We start from the raw sequence: 23143 nt of genomic DNA on the forward strand, positions 1-23143 counted from the left end.
GGAAACATTTGGAACAAGATACCTCCTATCCTAAACATCTTCCTTTATGAGTACAATAGTTTGGCTAATCAGTTGACACAGCTACGCCCATTAATGAAGCACCAGTTCAGGATTCGACTGACAGCAAAACCTTGATTGAATTATATACACACTCATTTTCATCTACACCCATGTTCATTATCAGAATTGGGCAATTGACAATTAGTAGGATGACGTTTTGTTTAGGAATGGGGGGGGGAGGGGTAATGACCAAATTGGTTCTCAAAACAAACTAACAAGCATTTGTGGCTGAGTAATAGTGGTGTTGTATTGATTATTAGCTTCAAGATACTATCAATTACATTTGATGAAGTAGTTGTTTCTACCGTATAGCTATAAGGACCCTTCGAAAGCATGCAAATACATAGTGTTTGTTTAATTATTAATCTGCACATGCCTGTTATACTTCACGGAGGTAATGAGGGCGATTGCCTCCATGCCCCCTGGTCTTTGCCTTGGTGCCCTTCAGTATAGTACAAAATGTCCTCATAGGGCGCCCTTTACCAAGGAGACAAGTTCCTTGGTGCCCTAACCCTTTCAAAAGCGAAGCAAACAGGCATGTGTGCCACCAATTGTTTTCCTCTTATCTATGACATGGAAGACTACACGATATAAATACTTTGGATGTCGGTGCATGTAGAATTGTCAAAAGTGCAAATTGGTCGTTAAAGCAAGAGAGATGTCATTGGTTATAGCCAACGGCAGCGTAAAAAGCTCTATAGACAATAGTCTAGCCAATTAAACATCAGCTAACGGGTGCAGTTTTATCCACGACTTGTAAAAATGCTCACAAATAATATTCTTGGTTATTGTTTTCTATTTAGTCTTAATTGCTCAATTGATTCAATCTTGATACATTCATCCAACACTACTGGACAATATTCCCGCGACACTTGTTTGACAGCTAAACCTCCCCAGTTCCCAAACCCCACTCCCCCGTCAAATGCTGCGCGAGAGTAAAGTGGTCACATGTTGATTTTGAGCTGACATATTGATATGAAGTATTGATATTGCCCATGAGTTTTAATGGATACTTTTATTGGTTTACGAAGGGGCGTGTTCATTGTAGAGTATGGGTGGGTTCGTAGTGGTGTAGTGGAGGGGGGGGGGGGGTGGGGGAGGCCTCAAACGTTCGCACTAGGCCCAAAGCTGTTAAGCACAAAATGATGCTTAGCAAATGTCTTGGCTAAGCAAAAACAAATGAGTGGGCACCAGCCGTACACGATGTAAACTTGATGGAATTTTTGCTTGAAACCAGTTTCTGTTATAAGTATACATTTTCTGTACTTAGCAAATTGTTATACTTACAGGTGTTATGAAATTGGACCCATGTTCTTAGATTGTAATGCTTTTATGGAAATCGCTGTTGGGTTTCACAATAATTCTTATCGAAATGAAACTTGTTTCTTTGGACTGATGAGTCAAATATCTCGGTGCGTGTGTTTTAGGGTGGTTGATTAGAAGTGACACTATTGACTCAGTAGTGCTAGTATTTTGTTGTAACTCCAAGTGGCACTGGTGCTATGGTGTGTACTTCATTTTGCTAGAATGCGTCACTGCAAGTTGGGTCGATGACTTCATCTAAAAAACAAGTGCAAAACCCCCAGAAAATGTGCAACCTAATCAGATGAATCACCGTGTGCTTAAAGGCGAATTGTTTTTTTTAAAGACTTTTAAATGTTCTCAGGACGTCATAATATGTTTTTTACTGACAGGAATACTTAACATCAAATAGTAATTTTTTTTTTTTTCAAATCAGAAAACCAACTCGTGGGTTAGGCTAGGCGCGTTACTGCGTTGTGGTAATAGTTGACGGAAATTGGCGCACTTATTAGCCGAAGATTTGATGTATCGCTCATGTTGAAATGAAACTGTTTTGTTTATCTGGAGAGGTTTTGAGACCGCATTTATTTTCTCAGTACATTGTGTAAATAAAAATGTGACATTTTGCAAACATTAAAGCTTACGGCCATTATTAAAGGGCGGGTATAATTGTTAATTGTAACTTGTGGTTAGAAGCCTGTATAGGCCTACAGCAGCGTCCGACAGTTTTAAGCAGAATATGTTCATAAACCTACTCACTGCGAAGTACTAGTTGGGCTGTGTACAAAATATTAGGATTTTATGACCGAAATTTGAGAAGCGTTACTGCAGTGCCCATCCATAGTGTATAACTTTTGTTATTTCTACGAAGTTGTGCATTTTATGTTGAATGACAGCATGGAAATAAATGTTCCCGAGTGAATGAGTTGAATGATATAGATCCCGCACCTAGTCTGGCCTCTATCTTCCCAAACATTGGCTCAATGTCAAATCTCGATGGTTATCTCCCGAAACCTTTTGGAAAAAAATGCCAATAATGCCAAACAATAGTTTGTATTCCTCACGCATGGAAGAAATAGGGGACTGCCTATAGAAAGCCATCTCCGTTCTAGGTTAATTTATTTCCACAGTATAAAAAAGCGAATAAAAAAAACCCAAAGAAGTAATTACAACATGCACTTGTTTCACAAGGCTTAGAGAATTTTGTGCGGAGCAAAAGTGACAAAGTGACACTGTGGAAGCCCAGCTTGTAGGAATTGCAAGTTGCAAACTTAAATGATTATGAACGGCCGGGCCTATAGAAATGTATAACAACATTCGGGCCCTCGGACACCAAGGACTACGCTGTGGGAAGAAGGTTGTGTGAAAGAATGAGGGAACAGCACAACCAATATAGTGACGTCGCTAAAAAAACTAAGCCAAAACAATTGGGGTACACGAAGAAAATTTTCGACTGAGAGAGAGAGGGGGGGGGGGGGGGGCAATACACATGTTCTTTACGGAAGGGCCCGTGTGGGGTCTCTTACACAATGGAACAATGGACACCACTAGTTTTTACTACAAATCTGTATGACCTGATTGCTTGAGTTTTCCCTTTTGGGGATTTTCTACTACATTTAAAACTGTCTTTTCTTCATCGTCCAGCTCGGAATCTTCAGGGCTATTTGGTTCAAGTGCTTGTCGTTCCTTTACCAGAAACATATTAAATAATTATCATGAACCGAAGTTCGACTAAAGGTCATGGTTATGACCCAATAATTACCCAGTATACATCTCTGTGTTTCAAAGTTTGTTTCTTTGCTAATTGAAACCCTAAGAATGTTTGATTTTCCATCGAAATTTCTGTCGCTACCTCTCTGAACTGAACTGCAACCAACGACATACATCAGTAATTCTCACCTATGTAGATTGCACACCACACTACAGCTACACAGTAATTCAAACAAACAACCTCATCAGTGATTGTTCACCCTAGAAACAAATTTGATTAAGAACATAAACGTGGGGAAAAAACTATTTATAAAGAAAGAACAAAAATTAGGCTCGGGAAGAACGGCTAATGAAGTGTTGCTATGGGAACGTTGAGCAGTTTGCAACGTTCAGCAGAAACTGTGACGTTCGTTACAGAGTCTATGCATACAAAGATATAAACATTACATTGTTTATTATTATATTGACGTCTAAGAAGATGCAAATATTAGTCTAAACACATACTCACTCGGAGATAGGCCTACATTTTCCCTAGAGCAATTTTTCTACTGCGGGTTTGAACCTGAGGGTGGGGAATGAAAACTAAAGGTAGCTGGTGTTGATTTCACAAAGATAGTCCTTACTAGGGGATTATAGTCCTAGGACTATTTAGGAGTTATTAAATACGTAAGGCTATAGTCCTAAGTTAGGACGAGTTAACTCGGGGTAATACTAGTCTTAACTCTTTGTGAAATCCACCCAGGGTAGATTTCGCACTCTTATAAGCTAGCAGATATATATATATATATATATATATATATTATATATATATTACACACAACCAAAAAAGGCATATATTAGGACGAGTAACTCGTCCTTTACTCGTCCTAACTCGAGATTAGGCAAAAACCTGGCAATCGTCGTCTGCAAGCAGAGAGATTTTGCTGATGAGCTTTACTTGTAAATAATTCAACCAAGCGTACTAATTTTATTAGGGGTTATGCACAGCTCCATTATTTGGAAAGGAAACATGCAACAGTCATCGGTTGCAATTTTGTTGAAGTGGGCTATCCTGTGTCAATCGAGACTTCTATGAGAATCACTGGCGAAGGCGCGAAGCCACACTGGAGACCGACGCATTCTATGTCATTAACTAATTACTTCCCATTGCCTGTAAATTGATGAGTTATTGCGGTGTGTCTGACTATGGTACAGCCGTTGCGTGTGTTGGCGTAATAGAAAACCCGCAACCCACAGCCCACTGATAGAGTACATACGACTGTTTCACTATTGTTATTGTTTATTCGGCATAACACGAAGAACATTACAAAATTACATGTAAAAAACACACCAAAAAACAGCAAAGACAATAGGGAGGTAGCAGCACGTTACGCGAGCAAAAACGTACTTTTTTTGTAAACAGTCACTTTTACTAACAATTTAAAAACGAGCTTATTCAAATTTTGTGTGAAAATAATATCAAACCTGCACACAGGATGTGAACAATTCGTAACAGTAAAACTTTGGTATACAAGAAAGACATTGTCTAAGCTTTAGTGAATTATCTTGTCTGTCTGTTTGTTTGTTTCCTAACATATAGTTGAGATCATTATGAGCTTTCTAAAGACACCAGGTCGGCAAGGTCTTTTGCGCAATAATTCCACACATGCCATGGTGAGAATTTACTCATTTTGTTTTTACGACCTATTTAGCTCTGATGCCCCAACAAGGTCGCGAAAAAAAAAGAGAAAAAAAAATATCCCGGCAATAAAAAACAAAACAAAAGTTCTCACATAAGAGGAGAGAGCCAAAGAGAGAAAGGAAAAAAGTTGTTTTTGAAACTACGTGGATATCATGCCTTTTTTCTTTGATATCCCAAGAAGCGAAAGGGTACTGATTGTTACACCAGTTGTGTTACAGTATTCAGGGTCACAATTTCATAGAGCTGCTTCTGCAGAGCAAATGTTGCTAAACATTTGTTGTTCTGCTAAGCACAACTATAAGAAGGATAACCTGTTCCACTTTGTAGAATAGTAAGTTAGCTGGTAACCTTATCCTGGTAAGCATTAAATGTTGTTATGCGTGGTAACTTTTCATGCTTAAAGCAGCTCGAGCTTTAAAATTGGCCCAGGGTCAATTTCATAGAACCGCTAAAGGAACACGTTGCCTTGGATCGGTCGAGTTGGTCTTTGAAAAGCATTTTTGACCGTTTATTATAAAATGCATATGGTTAGAAAGATGATGTAAAAGTAGAATACAATGATCTACACAAATATGCCTCGAAATTGCGTGGTTTTCTTTTTACCTCGTCCAATAACACGGTCGGCCATTTATGGGGGTCAAAATTTTGACCCCCATAAATGGCGGACCGTGATAGTTCGCGACGTAAAAAGAAAACCGTGCAATTTTGAGAGATACTTGTGTGGATCGTTATATTCTACTTTTAAAACATCTTTCTAACCATATACGTTTCATAACAAACGGTTTCAAACGCTTTTTATAGACCAACTCGTCCGATCCAAGGCAACGTGTTCCTTTAAGCCCCAAAAGCAGCTGGCAAACTACCATGTCACATGTACCGTTTGAGACTGTTTCCTGCCCATTTATGCTTAGCAGACAATCGTTAAGCAATGTTTCCTGCCCATTTATGCTTAGCAGACAATCGTTAAACAATGTTGTCTGCTTAAGCGGCTCTTTGAAATTGGGCCCAGGTGTATATACCCGCAGATTGGGGGTAAACATTGTTATAGAATCATCGACGCCAATTGATGTTGTTCTGTCGACTGGGTCTGGCAAGCTGTCTTGATTAAGCAATCTCCGATGGGGCTAAGTAATGAGGATTTAACCTTCTATGGTTTGGCGACCACCAACAAGAGAAATATTCCATTAATGTGTCCGACCTTCGACGGTCATTTTCCCGTCTTGTCTTAAGTTGCACCATGTTGTCACGTCCCTCTATACTCTCGTGAGGTCTTCCTGTCACGTGATCAGAGGAGGAGGCATCAAAACAAAGCAATCAACGCCGAAATACAACATCAGTAATTCATTTTACTGACTGTGAAAAAAGGGTATTTCATGGGCAAGACATGATAAGTATCATCAAAAATTAGGCTCTGGAAACGTTTGGTAATTGTTAAAAACCATTCTCAACACAGGCCTATGCATAAAACAACTAAGTGAAAATTGGGTTCAATTGGCCATCGAAGTTGCAAGAAAATAATGAAGAAAAAACACCCCTGTTGCTTAACTCTGGTGTGCTTTCAGATCCATGAGAATGGTTCACTCAGGCCTTAATTCCTTCTTCGATTAAAATTAAGAAGTCACTTCTTTTTCAAAACTACGTTACTCCAGAAAGAGATATGTCTAAATTTTAGCTTGGTTAGCACTTAGTTTAGCAATTATTGGGTAAAAGGAAAGGAAAACACTTGATGTGTACTGTCCAGGGTCCCTCACATCATTTGCAACATTGCAGAAGTTTGACAAGGGACGTACGCGAAATAATTTTAAAGCCCTTTTCACACGAGAGCAATTTATTAAGGGCACCTTGCTAAACTGTAGGAACTTAGAAACTTCGCTAATAGTCGTTATAATGGCGTCATCATGATCGTTTCAATAACTGAAAAGTTCTTACAAGTCTTTGACACGTGGAGCCCTTTTTCAAATTCTCGGTATTCCTCGAAACGCACGTGACTTATTGGAGAGCGAGGCAAAGCCGAACCCGATGATGCAATTGTTGCAGCTTACTTACAGGTTCAGTGTTGTCCAAATATTGACGCGTCGTCGGCAAATGCGTTTAAGGTTAAGTTTGTTTTCTTGATAAAAACGTTTTGTTGTTTTTGTGTGTGGAAACTCCAACTGTGACGTTAGAGATCAACTTCCTCAAGGCGCCCTCCATTGTTTAGAATAAGCAAGTGATTGTTGACAATAAAACAACAGTCTAGTAAAATACGTAAGTCCCCCCCCCCCCACCCACTACCGCCTTGTAGATGACGGGGACAACCCTAGTGAAGGGGGCAGTATTAAAGGCAAAATTTACCTTTGGTTTTCGACACGTTCTATTCAATTAATAGTAATGTAAACTAACATTTCTTTTTTTAAGGGTGGTCGCGTTTTTGAGATATATCGCCGAATTCCAGAACGAACTTGTCTAGGTAAAAGAATACTCAGTAATGTTTTAAAGGAATACACAACCTAAGAAGCGTACTGATAGTAACGCTTCTCAGGTTCAAATTTTTGGGCTTGACAACTGATATCTGTCGAATTGAAATGTTTCTCAAAATGCTATAATAATATCGACAAGTTTTGAGGGCCATTAATGAGTGATTGGCAAAATGTATCAGTCCCTTTAATTTAGTGTTACTTGTATCAACTTAAACCTTGTTTAGTTTTCAAGATTAAAAAACCCTTGAAATTGTAGGTTAATAGCTTATAAAACATGAATGTTTTCAAATAAGTAATTCGATGTTAAAGAGTTATTGCTACAGGTTGGACATTCATTGGTCAATGGTGTGTCCCTTTTATATTGAAATGTTACAATTGAAAAGAAAAGAAAAACAATAACAAAATGTTTAACTGTCGGCGCAGCCTGAACAATAATTGTCTGCAGTATCAAAACCATTCAATTAAATTGTTTTAGGACAAACTAGTTTCTCGTCTGACTTCTAGTTTTTGTTTCGCCCTGCCTGCCGGCCCTCCTGGCCGTGATGGTGAAGTTGTTTTGAATTGTCTGCAAGCCGACAACCGGCTGACTTTACCGGCCAGCAGGGCGGCTGCCTCGATTCTTACCGCCGGCGTAGCGAGCCCAACTCCCGGGAGATACCAGCCCTTCAACTGCCGACCAATCACGCCGTTCGGTCCCCTGACAAGTACCTTTATTTACAATCGCGGCGGGTTACGTGGGTCGGTCTTGAGGGGCTCGTAGTTATTCGAGCATGTCAGAAATAATATTTCTGATCACTTACTTAAGACATTCTCCCGACTTACCACCTGTTATTTAAACACAATGATCGTCTACAAGTATTGAACTCCGTTTCCGGAAGTTTGAACTTGTTCAGTATATATTATGCAGCAGAAAAGAAGCCATCAACATTCTCAGTTGTTGATTTGGGTCAAATCCACTAGGCACTACTCACAACCAATGAGGCAGACATTTAGCCCAGATATATCTTTGGGGGAGACAGAAAAAAGGGCCATGGGCCCATGAGTTTGAAGCACACTTTCTTGTATTTTGTAGAAATTTAAGGAGGGAAGTAAAACCAATGCACTGAATCCGTGGCTCAAGTCTTGGCCGCTTTAAAGGTAAAGGTCAGTCAAGGCCGCGTAAACCAAACTTGTGGATTATTTCTCCTCAACAGCATATTGATTCCTCTTCATGAATCGAGAATCACAAAGCATTAGTTTAAATTAACTTACATTAAATTACGGAGGAAGAAAGCAGTAAAATGTTTTATTTCTCGCAAACTGAAATCAACAAGATTCTACCTTCCGCCCAGGATAAAAAGCAGGACAGTTCTTTGCAGAACAGAGAAGTCTCCTGAAACCCGAAAATCTACTCCGCGGATCTCTAAAAGAACAAAAATCTACCTGGTATGTAAACACACACATGGTGTTACCGCAAACCAAATATATATTGAAATCAACTGAGTTAATCGAGACAGTGTGAATTTGGTATCCAAGTCCAACTTTGGTCTCTATACGAACATGACCGAGATTCGAATGTCCCATATATTCGTCCACAAGTCGGTTTTCAAGCCCCACCGAGTTCCTTTCAGCATTTTAACGTTGTTGTTGTGATCTGTTCACGGAGGCATGCGATTTATCCGCAGTGATCGCACAAGATGGTGGCAATTTGGTGGCCCAGAAATTGCCCCTCGAGGGGACAAGCTAGAAATTCTGAACTTGACAACTTATTTGCAGATTTTTTTTTCTCTTAGCCGGCCTGGCCTTCCAGGGTCCGTTGAACTTGAGTAATTTTTGACTCCAGACACGAATGTAAAAGGTGACTACACAATATCTCACAACAAAGCCCCGTAATTCTAGATCTATCAGTTGAGGACACATTTCACGAAACATGGCAGCAGTTATGTAGATGATTTTATCCAATCATTCAATCGATCGGAAGATATTCATGTCACACCAAAATCAACAGAAACTGTTTAAATGCGCAGAAGACAGTTACATGAAATTAATTACAGTCTACACTAATGTTGAACATTAGAACAAATTTGAGCAGTTTCTTATAAAACATGAAAAGTCTGAGCATCCTTGATGTGATTTGGAAAAGTGTTCCATTATTGTTGGTCCATAGCAGGAGAGTGAGCGATCTGTAAATGACACAGCACGGGTTCTGGGCACGATAAAGTATAAAGAGAAGATTGTGTGAAACGGTGTAATTAACGGTTTGACAATCACAATTAGGTTTCCCAGCCCTCTGACCACATGGACCATCTTCAAAATCATCGTTAATACCTCCTAACTAATTAAAAAAATGTTCCACCAGACAAAACAGCTCCTTGATTCCGTACTAATTCAGTTGACATTGAACTTCTCAAATCTGAACCACCCGAAAGGGGGTAGTCTGCTAAAAGGTAACGCAGATGGTCCCTTGAGCCCAGCCTGCCCGCAAACAACTCATACTACACAAGCGCAAAGCAAACATCTCATTCATCTAAAATGCCAACCGCGACCCCCAACTTTACCCCGGGGAATTTCGGAGCTCTTTTCCTCCCTCTCTCTTCAAAAGTTGTTTATTAAAAAATATAAAGTCTCGAATACGAGGGGATAAAAATGACGCCACGTCAGGTAGAAACACGTTCACTGAATTGTTTTTTTTTAAAGAAAGAAGTGTATGAACAAGTTCGTGATCTACCAAAGGAACTAGGCCTACACGGACCGGGAGAATGGGAGCATACGGAAATCAAACACTCTTGGTGCAAATTAGATTGGCTGAATTTGAAATGTGTATGCTGCTTTTATAAAGTGACTCTTTTTCAGTTTTCACAAAGCGACCCCTTTTTTGGGCGGGTGAGTTGGAGGGGGAGGGGCGTACATACCCTCCTTTTCGTAGGTTTTTTAATGACCTGGAACTTTTAAGCAGGTCACTTCTAAACCTACGAAAATAGAAGGAACATAATGTTCCTTCTGTTTGTGACATATTCATCGTAAATACAACCACATATCTTATGATCTTTCAATATATAAGATTTGGTTTGCCTGAGCAATCAATTTCTGCTAGAAACTCGATGTATAAAAATGTCAATAAATATGTAGTTTAGTATTAACTAGCCGAAACCTATTCTAGTCGTTGTGAAATCGGCGGTAGACTTAGGATTCGAACCTACAACCTTGTGATTGCAAGTCTGCAGTTTAACACTGGACCCCATAGATATGTTATAAAGATAACGTTATGGGAAAGAAATAGCTGTTATATGGTTCACATTGACTGCATATACAATGATCGCAACTAAAGCTTGAACTGGAAAAAAAAAGCAAATAAAAAGTTGCATCTGACTTGGATTAATTGTTGATTTACGACTTTGTTTTCGATTGTCTGGAAATGTCTGGGATTGTTTTTTATGATATTTTCAGGAAGGTCTAGAAAGTAATTTTATTGTTTTTTGCCGGTTGGTGTCACACGTAGTTTTGGGTCATTGTGTAACTTGATATAGGCCACCTAGTATCAATTCAATAAGGTTTGACATACCCCCATCCCAAAATCAGTTTCTAAGCTGAGGAGGACTTTGAAGCTGAGGGCCATGATTGGTTAAGACGGTACCTAAGACTCTACTCCGTCTTAAAGAAACCAATGTAATTAAAGATAGCACACATAATGGTTTTACAAGGGACCCTTGTGAAAATTCACAACCTTGCTTCGATTATTCAGAATGGGCTCTTTAGATGCACCGTTCACTCGGCAACCTTAAATTCTACTTGAATCTGGACCAGTTGAAAAAAAACAACAAAAAAAACAACAACAACAACAACAACAACAATTCTTTAAAAATGAAATGCGGGACAAAATGAGGATTCAATTGTGTAATAGGCTACATGTACATGACCGTGTCGCCTACATGTAATTCAAGACCTACAGATCAACAGGTATACATGATACTCGGTGGGGTTCGAACCCACAACCCTTGCATTAAAGAGCATTAATTTTGTGTACAAAGTATACGGGAACTTCTTATAAACGGAGACATATTTTTGAGAGTCCTGAACTTTTTGGTCTGTTCTCCAGTCAGGTGATGCTAACAATTTATGTCGTCCGCCTCTTTATGATACAATAAGTTTGTATCACACGGTAGCTGTGTTTTGAAAAACACTGACAATTGACATGTTAATAAAGTGTGCTCAACACACATTGCTCAGGTTTAGTGGTGTGCGGTTTACCGTTCGTGTGAACGTAAACTCCTACACTTAAATTCCCTGTACACTTATGACCAGGCATTATCACTCAACACTGAGAGCTTTAGTAGGAAAAACATGGATTATCCGCGGAAAAGCAATCAGTTACCACCAACCAACCTGACTCGCTCACTCAAAAACGGACCAACAACACACCACAGCTTTGTGCTTCAGTTTCTGTAAGAAGAAGAAAAATAAACCCCACACGGAAAGATGACTTATTCTGTCTCTAAGAAAGACTGTTAACGAAGCGAGTAACTTTATTAGAGTTCGGGCGCTGTTTTCCCTGTTAGTGATCACAGCTTCCTTATCTTGCGAAAACAATGAACATGGGTTAAAGAGATAAGGATCACATTGTTTTACGAAATGAAGAAAGGTTTGTGGAGCACTCGGACCATGGAGGAAGAAGGTCGGTCGAAATCCAAATTTTCTTATATTTTCTCGGGTTAAATTTATTTTTGGGGAGAACAATTTTCGCTTTATTATTACGTTTTTTATATGTTTTGTTTGTTTGGTGGGGGTGGGGGGGGGGGGCGGCAAAACTTGATAAAAGTTGTTGTTCACAGACGTATGATATAGGGCCTACTTGTAAGGGAAGACCCCTGGCCATGTGGTTCTCATTTGACGACTGGCGAAAGCATAGTTTCCAAACAGAATAAGTGCAATGCAAGCAGCAAAGATAGTGTTCCTGAAAAAAACCTTCACAATCGGTTTGGCCCTGGGGTCTGCGTATAGGAAACAACACGCGACGAGAATGAAATCCCAAGAGATGCTCCGTGTGGAGTTTCATGGGCCCAATTCCACAGAGCTGCTTGTAAAATGTAGCTCAGCACAACACAATAATGCTTACCAGGACTAACCAGCCAAACTGTGACATGTACAATTTGTGAGTATCCTGCTCATTTCTGCTAAGCAGAAAATTGTTCCTGCTTATTGGTTAATAATCATAATTGATTCGAGAGTCCCTTAAAGTGTCAGTCTATATCATCGGACCAACAGGACGAGCCGAGGAAAGACCCCGTCACCAGACAGGCCCTGTGTGGTGTCACGGCTCATCGGCTCTGTGGTCATGTTTAACTCGGGCCTGATTCGTGCTGGCCACGGCCACCCAGTCGAACTGAACCACTGACTCCTTTTCATATTTAGGTCATCACCCTTTGCTCGTTAGTTCAGTGCGGTCATGAAGTTCTGTGATTGTTACAAATACAACTGGCTTTACAACGGGGTTAAAAGCTTCATCATGTGTCAGCCCAATAACTGGACTTTAAGCTTATTGCCCATAAACGTGTTCCCGCAGCTTAAACTGACAATGTTCTTCATCGACACGGCGGTTGGTGTGTGGGGATGGGGGTGGGGGGGGGGGGGGGTGGGCACTGGGGGATAATTCCCCCGTATGCCCGTGGCTCCGGGTGGCCCTCTTTTTGAAATAATGATTGTTGGGATTAACAATTACCATTAGCTACATTTCTATCATGCTGGTGTATACGTTTTACATGCGGATGATAATTTTCGTTTCCTGAGACGAAAATTATTTTCCGAGTGGGACATTGTTTTACTTATTCCTCAAACACTATATAGCACATCAGCAAGTAATATTCTAAGGGAAGCTTTCTACTACTACCAAAATCTTCAAACCGTGTAAGTTTAATGTAAATATGTGGACATTAATTTCTGTGTGATTCAACAAGTACCCATAATACCATTTGGTAATCGCCTCCAATTCAACCCATGCCAATACCTGATACACATCAAAACAACCTTCACAAAGGCTGAATTTGCGTGGGGATGAGTTGCGTTAAGATGCTACAGAAACAAATAAACCATTAGAAGACATAGCAATTAAACAAGTCCAAAAACCAATATAGATGGTTTGATGTAGGCAGCAGATGATGTGTCGTGTGAGTGTGGGAGTTCTTCGAGACCACTGGACCATGGTAACGAGCACGCGCCCCTCTTAGTCCCGTTATTTGCCGCCGTAGATCGGCTCATATTAACGGCTAAGAGGCAACTGTGAGTCCCCACGTCTTAATTACATTGTACACTACACCCACGGGAAGTTTTGCAACACGTCGTTGGGGGGATACTGTGACCGTCAAACTTAAAAGTGATGAATAAACATGGCAATCTAACATGACAGTATGACCACAATAATACAACTTGGACAGACAGAAGTGACTCGGGGAAACTGGTGAAAATACCAACATTTAGCTAGAGGCAGTTTCATTATGTGTACATTTTGTTTGCCAAAATATTGATTTAGGGGGGATAAAGTTTCTTTTTCCAAAACTGAAAAAAAAAATTACATTTTGATATAATGAAACAAACCACGCCAGTTAGAGCTGTTAAGAAAAACATGCAAATATTCTTGAAGCGATATTCTTCCACTGCATTTATTTTGCGTTATGGAAGCCATAAACTCCCAGAAAAGCAAACGTAATCACTGTACTAGCCAAGAACCCAAATGGAGAGAAGACAATTAAGGAATGAAGTTTCAGTTTTAGATGTGGGAGGAAAACATGAAATAAATATTTCAGGGAAAACCCACGCAGACAGGGACTGGAAACCCAATCCATACGGTGCCCCTCGGCGTGATTCGAACCGGGGTCCTATCGTAACAATACGATAACCCGACCGCCTCCTTTCATTTTCGTTTTCTCTTTTATTGTTTCTAATGTTTACAAAAACAACAACCTGCTTAAGTTGTGAGCCACATATTTCTTAATTCAACAATAGGACAAGGACATTTTGCTTTGTCTTTGCTAGTTTTAGTAATTGTCTTCTTACAATCTCACGTTAACTTTGCTGCCATCAACACTTCAGTAGAAGAAATAGTTTGACAAACGACAATCTAAGTACACCTCATTGCTTGGATACCAACTGATAGTGTACATTTTAACAACACATTGCATGCACTTGGCACTCAATCTATCTTTAAATATTGTCTTTGTGTACAAGTAGTCTGCCATCACTTGATCCTACTTCAGTCTGTTTGCACTCGGCAGCTTTCTTAAAAATAATTGAGAAAAAGAGAAAAACAGAGAAGATACACCCACGTGTTTAGTCCCTTTCTATTGATAGTTTCATCCCATCCTTAGAGATATTCCAAAACAAGCACCAAAGAATCTCACTTGTTTTAATTACTCCTCGGTTACAGTGCGGAAAAGTCATACTATGCGAACCTCTCCGTTTGAAGTTTGTTCTATACACGTGGGCGAGAATTCGTCTTTGAAACTCCCACGCTGTTGACAGACATGGTGTGATGATCCTTCATCTATACCGTTAAACGCAGAGATATCGAGGAAACAATCATGAGTCCAACGTCTTATATTATTGTCTTTATGGATTGTTAGACAACACGTGTAATAAATTTCCTCTATTAGTGGCGTTTCGGAAATGGTTTATGACAACAAATTTTCCAGGACAAATATTTGGAGGGTGAAAAAAGGGGGTGGTGAAAAATGGAGGCTTGCCAGGTTCTCCGCACCACTGCTGGTGTAGTATAAATTCTGGATATGAGTTTTTATTTTGGTCATTCTAAACGGAGTAGAGGTGTGATTAAGAGCCTGTCGTCTGCCTTTATTCAAATCTTGGGGTCGAGGTTGCGGAAGAGAGGTAAGACACACTCAATTGTTTTCATTATGCATGAACACCTAACCGCTAAACAAGTTTTCTTGATTTTGTTGACGTGTATTTATTCTTCGTAGCCGCCACAAATCCAACTTGTAAGCAAAAACAAGTGAGCTCATAATCCATGTTTCCTTTCTTGGACTTACTTTCAACTCTTGACCTTTTTTAAAAAACAAGCCTTTGGGCTGAACATCCGTTTAAAAAGAATTCCGAAGACATTCCTGATCGCGAGATGCAAGTAGCCCCAGTCTCCAGGCCGATAGGCCGGCAGCTTCACTCGGCCTCTCGCTGCAAGTTCAAGGCTCACTCATGAGTCGATCTTCGGGTATCTGATTTTTTCGCTTGCGGGGAGAGAGGTCTCTAATATACGTCCAATTAAATCCATGTGACAAGGACATTCGGCAATTGTTTTAAATGTTTACGTGACTTTTGTTTAGAGCCAACAGCTATATGTAGACAAATAATATAGGTATGAGTAACAACAATTTTGAAGTGGTGGGTTTAATGATGGATTAGGCATCAATGATACATTCCGATCCCCTTAGTCTTTGAGTAAACACTTCAGCAAACAAAATATCATTTTCAGGGCGTGTTCTGAGAGGGCAACAACACATCGTTAATGTTTCAAAACTCTTTGTGTGTGCTCCTTGGTCTCCAGATTCTCAGTCAAAATTAGTGTCAAGCATGAAAGAGGAAAACTAGAGTGAACTCTTGAGTTTGCGTTTTCTCTGAAATAACCCCACTATACACCAAACCTCTTATTTTATGATCAAGTGGCTAATCCTGATCCAAGTTTTTGTTCCGTTTCGATGGCCCGTGGTGAACATAAAGTGGACTTCAAGCAGATAAATACATAATTTTAAATTGGTTGTTTTCCACGATAACTGAGCGTCTTATAATCGAAACTGAAACACTGGGTTCAACTTGCACTACACAGTGCGCGACTGAAAATCACCAAGACTGTTTCCTAGGACGCCACCACCTGGGGTCATGACCAAGCCAATGTTAGCCAATCAAAACAGTCGTTGACTGTTTGAAATGGTTTATAATTTCACAAGAGACAATAAGTTATACGTCTGTTGTGTACATGATGAATGAATGGTCTTCATGTAACATGGTTCAGTACTTGATTTTAATACAGATTACTTGGGTGGGGTTCGAGCCCACCCTCCCACGTGCTACAATCAATGACATTTTGGCGTATACCTAAGGGATCAGTGTCATTGCGACTCTATCATTTGGCCCAGAGAGAGTGTCTTTTCACACGGTTTGAGTCCTGTCAGATTGTACGGGTCGTGGGTTCGAATCCAATGATTTTCTCATGATAGAAGAAGCCGCACTATTAAGGTACTCATGCGTTGTTGCCGTGTAAATGCAACACCGAATACAGGACAGAGTTTGTGTTGCGTTTGTAATTAGCATATCGTATGCCCGTGGAACCCGGTGACGTAGGACCGATTTTATGACACAAGAAGATCGTCAATTATTACCCATCAACACGAGACACAACTCAGTAGTAGTTATCATGGCATGGGTGATAAATGTATTAATATACGAAACCTTAGATGTTGAAGGGGGAAACATTTTTCAGCACGAAACGAGAACAGTAATTTAAACCGTCCATGCGTCAGAGAGCGTCAAAGTTTGACCAAAGGAAAGCTTTCAGTCTATTAAAGTAGGGTTTTTATCGTTCCTATTGTAATGTCTGTGGCCAACATCTGTCTTTTCTACCGATATTTTCATGGTAAATGTGCCAAACCAGGCTGTCTACACCTTTGCTTGGCTGAGATGTAGAACAAAGACCCATTCCAACAGCTTTATTCCACGTAGGCTACTGCATCCCATTTGAACTCTTTGTCTGGTGCATGTATCTCGCTATCCTACAATCAAGATTGTTTTAAGAGGAATGTCAATTCCTAACCTTTTCATCTTAATCGTTTTTCGTCCTGGAATTTGTCACTTTTTTTAACATTCAATTTGTTTTTGTACAAACCAAAATGCATCGTGTTGTTATTCATGTGGAGGTGGGGGACTGCCGTAAAAGAGGAAATACCAACAGTTTGTGAACGTCTTGTGCATGCGATGTGATTAGGATACGGCGATATCTACTTCAAGATTCGAGATTGCTCCAATCTCCCACCTCACGTGCAACAACCATCAACCCAATTCAACTCAACCATCCCATACTCGAGGCAAGGGCAGAATACGAGAGGAGCACGGCTAGCCTAAACGGGCCAGGGTCGCCTCTTCATGACCCGCCGGGGATCACGCTATTCAGACGGTCGGCTGTTTGGTTGGGGCCAGCCCATCACTGTCTGAACCCTGTAAGCACTAGGCATCAAGTGGGTGGGCCTTATATCAGCTCCATACCCCTCTACCCACGTGTGTGCAAACTGACGAATGTCGTTCAAGCAGTTATGACATTTCAATTATTGATGCCAAAGTATAGCGAGAGGGCGTGGTTTAACACTTTGGTAACACCGAAGGAGGGATGGTGTCAACACCAGAAGCTTGCATAATTTCAACTCATTATTTCACCCACACTCAATCATCACAACTTGGGGAATCTAAACTTTACAAATACCGAACACTTTCACTGAAAATACTTGTTTCCTCCCGCATCGCTGCGTCCTCAACATCTCTAAGATTAGTAGTCTCACTGTGATGTGGAATTTCAATTATGACGTCGCAGCATCCCACCACCAACCTCTTCATCTAGCCGGTTACTTAGTTACTCGATAAAGGCGAGATCTTGAAAGATTGTGTGGGTTTATTTCTGATGACTTTGTATCAAATCCAGGTTATCTGTTTCACGAGGATGTATAATTGCAACCGATTTGTTCTGGCGTATGCTAAGTAAAAAGTTAACTGACTGCTGGCTATAAAAACAGGTATTTGTCGACACTTGGCTACCTCTTCGGTCACCGGTCTTGATCATGCTACATGACTGCCTGCTTCTTCCATCCACACCCTGCTAGCAACATTCAACTTCATTCCTTTCCCGAGCTTGCTATAGCTTCGGTTTTTCAACTCTCCAACTTCAAAACTTCAAAACTTGAACTGCCGAAGTTTAATTGAGCGTTCGTTTTTGTCGGCTATTGGACGAATCACAAGTCACCCATTTACAGGTATGATGGTTAATTAATCAAATAATGGTCGATCGTAGATCGAGTAGTCTCGATGTGGGTTTCTACTTTTGACTTCATTTTGTCTTCAACACTCTCCTGGGTTGCTCTTTTCACGTTATTGTCTCATCAACCCTTCTACACTTATTCTATAATTAATCCCTTTTCAATTATCACTGTGGCGTAATTATGATTGATCTATTTTTAAATAATATGTAGCTTCAATATTGTCTCCTTTTCTGTCATCGAGCGCACGCTTCTGACATTTTTAGCTATTTCTGACTTTTTTATCTCACTCTTTGAATCAATGTATTGTAACCAAACCGAGGCTGGGATGACATTTTGGTCTGGTCCCATTTTGTTCTTATGTGAGTCAGTGTTGAATGTTACAAATGTAGACAGGTAACAAGACATGGATTTTATGTAACTTCAGTGTTGATCAAATAGTGAATGCCCGAAAAGTTAAACAGGCGTTTAACCACACTTTTGTGAAAGTAATGATTTGTTTTCTAGATTTAAAGTAATGTGGTTATGTAAAAAGATATATTGTGCCCCAAACATTGAACATGAGAACTGTTACTTTCGACGTTTATCAGATTGTGTACTCCCGATAATTATAGCAGTGATTATTTTTCCTGCGTGGGACATACTCGCTCCGGGTTTTGGCGATATCTCGAAACCGCGATAACCCTTTGAAATGAAATTTTTACATTAATTTTTATATTTGTGTATTATATTTCTACATTTACATTTGATTCAAACAATCGAAGAGCTTCAAAAATTAAAGGTATACTTTGCCTTTAACAACAACATAAAACCGTAGATAGATATAGGAGTGAAACTGTAGTCTCATTTAGTCGTGTTTACAAGTCACAGGAACACCAAGACTAGGAAATGAAACCAAGAACAACAAACTTCGACGCGCGCAAACAGTTTGACCCAAAAAGCTGCCGATAAAGTTACTGGAGCAAGCTTTAGCAAACAATACTTTCGATTTCTACCGAGAAAATTGGTAATCTAGACGACACCGGTGTGACTGAAATTGACGTTGTATATTTATGAGAGAAACTTGTCAATTATAACTTACTAGCTACATTACCCTGTTTGGAATCTAAAATACATTGAACTTTTGACGTTGTGTTTATATCAGTGGGTGCAACTCTATTGTACAAAGTTGACCGAATGTTTTCGTTGAGTGCGCACTTTACTTTTGAAAAGAGGGTAACAATAATGTCTTGAGACAGTCAGTATGTTTGACGTAGGTCCAATTTCATAAAGCTGTTATGTCGACAGCTACGAATCAACAAATAAACTCATGGGTACAAGATCCAAATACACTGAAGTCAGAAAAGGGAAACGCGCATGTGTGCACGCGCCACGCACAACTCTCAGCAATAAAAAGATTTTCATAGGCGCGTGACGTCATAATTATGCGGGTGTATACTCACAATGGACTTTTTGTTTTAAATCAATGTAACTAAACCAAGGCTTGGAGGTTAGAATCTGGGCCCAATTTCATAGAGCTGCTTAAGCACAACATTTTGCTTAAGCAAAAAGATCCTTGCCTAGTAAAACCAGATAACCGGCCAAGACTTCACTCAATTGTTATGCTAAGTAAACAACAGCTTAAAGTCCACAAGCAATGTATATTTTTATGGCATGACATTTTTGCCAGTAACATGTGTAAAATAAGCGAGCTATTTTCGTGCTTAAGCGAATTTTTTGCTTAAGCAGCTCAACAAAAATGGCTCCTGATTTGTATATTTAATTATTGTGAATACGTATACATGTTCAGAAAGTGCTTGGCAGCGTGACCATGCAGGGTCTGTTAATCTGTGCTCAGTCGGCGTAGTCTTTGTATCAAGTCGTCGTCTACTGCAGTTTGCAGTATTTTTTGGACCCCGTGAGGGCGTGTGTGAACTGAGTGTAGGCCTACTTGATGCCAAACAGTAAAATTAATCACTCTTAAAACTAATGGCAAAACAAACTTACTGGGTAGAAGTACAGCAGCTTTCGATAGTATAATAAAGGCATGTTGAGAATCATTTCACTTTGAAGTAATGTGGTTAAAGAAAAGATACCAGTCATCCCCAAATTTGAATCTGAGACACGTTACTGTCAGAAACGTTTCTCAGATGGCGATGCAATGGCGTTGAAAGCGCCGTCTTTGCGGTTCAAACATTAGTAACAAATTGTAACTCATTTTGAGACTAGTGCATCATGATCTTCAAATGCAGCAACTACTCAGCAAACATTATCAACTCGATTTCTTCGATAACGAAAATGTACCAGATAAAATGAAGCTGTCAGCAGGACATTGACACTATTGTTCAACATTGTTGAAAGACAATCTGCCTGTCCATTGTCTGGGCGTCTGAGAAGTTTTACGCAGACCCTTATATAATGTAGCACTATCAGGTCGCTCATTAGATAACAAAGTTTCTCTAGACATCATTAGTATATCTCGATGAGATTTCGACTAATATCACAACGATATCGATAGACGTGTGTTATCTACTCCGGACTCAAGACAGCCACCTCAGCACCCCTTCCAACCCCCCACCCCCACCCCAACCCACCCACACACGAACAAGTGTGTTAAACACCTGCACGGGGACGTCATATAATGCCCTCTTTTGTTTGCACACTAACTTTTGGGGCAACAGCTCCCATTGGTTCTGTACGCACTCTCCAACTGGGGGCGTTTACCCAACTGGGGACTATATTGTGCTCTTTTGTTATGGGTCCCCGGGTTGAATGTGTAAACCATTCCCCAATAAAAAAATGTCCTCGAAGCTTCTCTATACACATGGAATTTCAAGTAAAATTATCAAGTAAATAGAAAGTAACTCAAAAGTGAGTCAAAAAGACTTTCGTCACAGACCCGAGTGTAGTGTTCCAGTCAGCAATTCGTTTCGAGTTGTGGTGATTCAGGTCAGGGTCCATTGTATTAAATCGAGTCGAGTCAGTTTATCTAAACGAATTAGGTATCACAGTGTGGTGATTCAAGTTAGGTTCCATTTTATTAAATCGAGTGAGTCATTGTAATGAAACGAGTCAAGTCTTGTAACTAAGTTGTTCCAGTTTTCTATTACAGTATTAAATCCGAGTCGAGTCAGTGTAATAACAACGAGTCAAATCTTGCATTGCAGTATCCGAGTAAAGTCTTTATGGGAAGAAAATTATGTCGGCTTCTGGTTGCCTTTTGTGCTTTAAAAAAAAAATGTTGATCTTCAAAATGGAGCCCTGGTGCTATAAGTTCTCGGATACAGCCGTTTGTGGCTGTGCAATTCTTTGTTATTTTCAAGTTAATAAATAAAAAACACACTGAAGATGGTCTTTGAAAAAAATGCTGTTTTGTACTTATTTTGATCTTCCTTTTGTCTTTTCAGATTATTCAAGATGAACCAATACCAGCTGATAGTACTATTCGAAGTGTTGGCTCACGCCTCTATGCTAAACTATGCCTCTCCAGTCCAGCTGTGTGGAAGGGAGTTAGCGGAGGCGCTTAGGTCAATCTGTGGTGATAGAGGTTACTATTCACCAGGACAAAGTAAGAACACATTTAAGGGTAGACTGGTGCCCGGTCTTTATCAGAAAGACAGGTATTGGCTTTACATAATCAGTGATTTCATTGGATACAATGATTTTATTCAATAAACAGGCTGTGACGTTTTTTTCGAAGCGCATTTGAACATAATATTTTGTATGGGTATCAGAGCTATATAAATTGCTTTGATTAATTAATTGATTGATTGATTGATTATTAATTGATCATGTTTGATCATACTGAGATCAATATCCCCTTTCTATCAGAGCGAGATTGACGCGCTTAAAAAACTTTAAAAAATAAATTCAGAAAAAAATAATTTATTACACTTATATGCAAATTAACAAGTTTGTACATAATATTCATATTCATGTCATTGTATAATTATTATTTGAGGTTATTTCTTGTTATTAATAGGTCATTTTTGTTTATTTGATCATTTTTGTTTTTACAAATGCAAATTTCTCGCATTGAGATGCAATAAAATTGTTATGAGTTCCACTGTCGTGTCATCAGCGAAATCTGGCATCGACCACCAAAGAAACAATAATTGTTTCATTTCTTTCAACACTCCTGGCGGAACTAGTCCTATTTTCCTCTCCAATTTCCCGCAAGGGACCGGGGAAAAGTACAACAGTGCGCGACTACCCTGCGTCCCGAGCAAGTCGGTCCGTGGGTCCGGCGGCGCATTTCGACCGGCGGCGTGTCTGGCATAACTTTCTCCCTCATTGATAATGACATCACGGAGCTTTGTTAAGCCTCATGTCATTTTTTGATTTTTATAGCCAGCGAAAAAACAAGCCTTCAAAGATCACTGGCTTTGAAATGGGTTATGTGAAAATGGTGTGATGGTTTGTTTGCCGAGAAGAACAAGGTTTTCCATGACATGGCAAAGAAAATCCTAACTTGAAAATGTTGCTTTCTTTGGTAAATTCATGGCGTTTTTCCCCATTTCAAAGTTTCATGTGCCCGCTAATGCATGGATGTGAATTTACCCCTATTTCGGCTTCCTTTTACACTTTCATCCCGTTTTATAGCAAAACAAGATCTTCCTTTTCTCAAAATGCCATTATCGAAATTGGCTGCTTTGCCAAGGAAGAGACGCGCCGCAAGGCGAAAAAAGGCACCTAGCACCTTCATCTGGTAGACTTTGTAGCGGGGGGGGGGGGGGGCGACTGTGTCGAGGGGGGAGGCGTCGACATGGGGTAAGGGCGACTTTGTCTGGGGCAACTTTGAGACGGGTGAGATTGTATGTGACTGGCGACTTTGCTATAGGGGCGACTTTGTATTAAATAGGACTTGACTGGGGGCGAGTTGACTGTTTTCCAAAAGGCACATGGTTGAATTATGTAACCATTGACTACATTTCAAAATCTAACAGAAAAAT

The 23143-nt window shown here is 40.0% G+C and overlaps 1 protein-coding gene across 4 annotated transcripts in view; it reads left to right on the plus strand.

Moving 5' to 3' along the window:
* LOC139939672 (uncharacterized) overlaps positions 1 to 23143 on the plus strand; it is a 47905-nt gene that overhangs the window by 20815 nt on the left and 3947 nt on the right. For 2 of the 4 annotated variants that reach the window (XM_071935732.1, XM_071935731.1), the window contains exon 2: positions 21599 to 21759. In XM_071935732.1, the coding sequence (XP_071791833.1) occupies positions 21609 to 21759 (151 nt within the window). In that variant the 5' untranslated portion in view covers positions 21599 to 21608. Of the gene's footprint in view, positions 1 to 14998; positions 15067 to 17710; positions 18210 to 21598; positions 21760 to 23143 lie in introns of those variants that run through there. The other 2 variants (XM_071935734.1, XM_071935733.1) reach the window with 2 other exon arrangements.

The sequence above is a fragment of the Asterias amurensis genome, chromosome 7 (genome assembly GCF_032118995.1).
Source record: "Asterias amurensis chromosome 7, ASM3211899v1".
Classification (NCBI taxonomy): domain Eukaryota; kingdom Metazoa; phylum Echinodermata; class Asteroidea; order Forcipulatida; family Asteriidae; genus Asterias; species Asterias amurensis.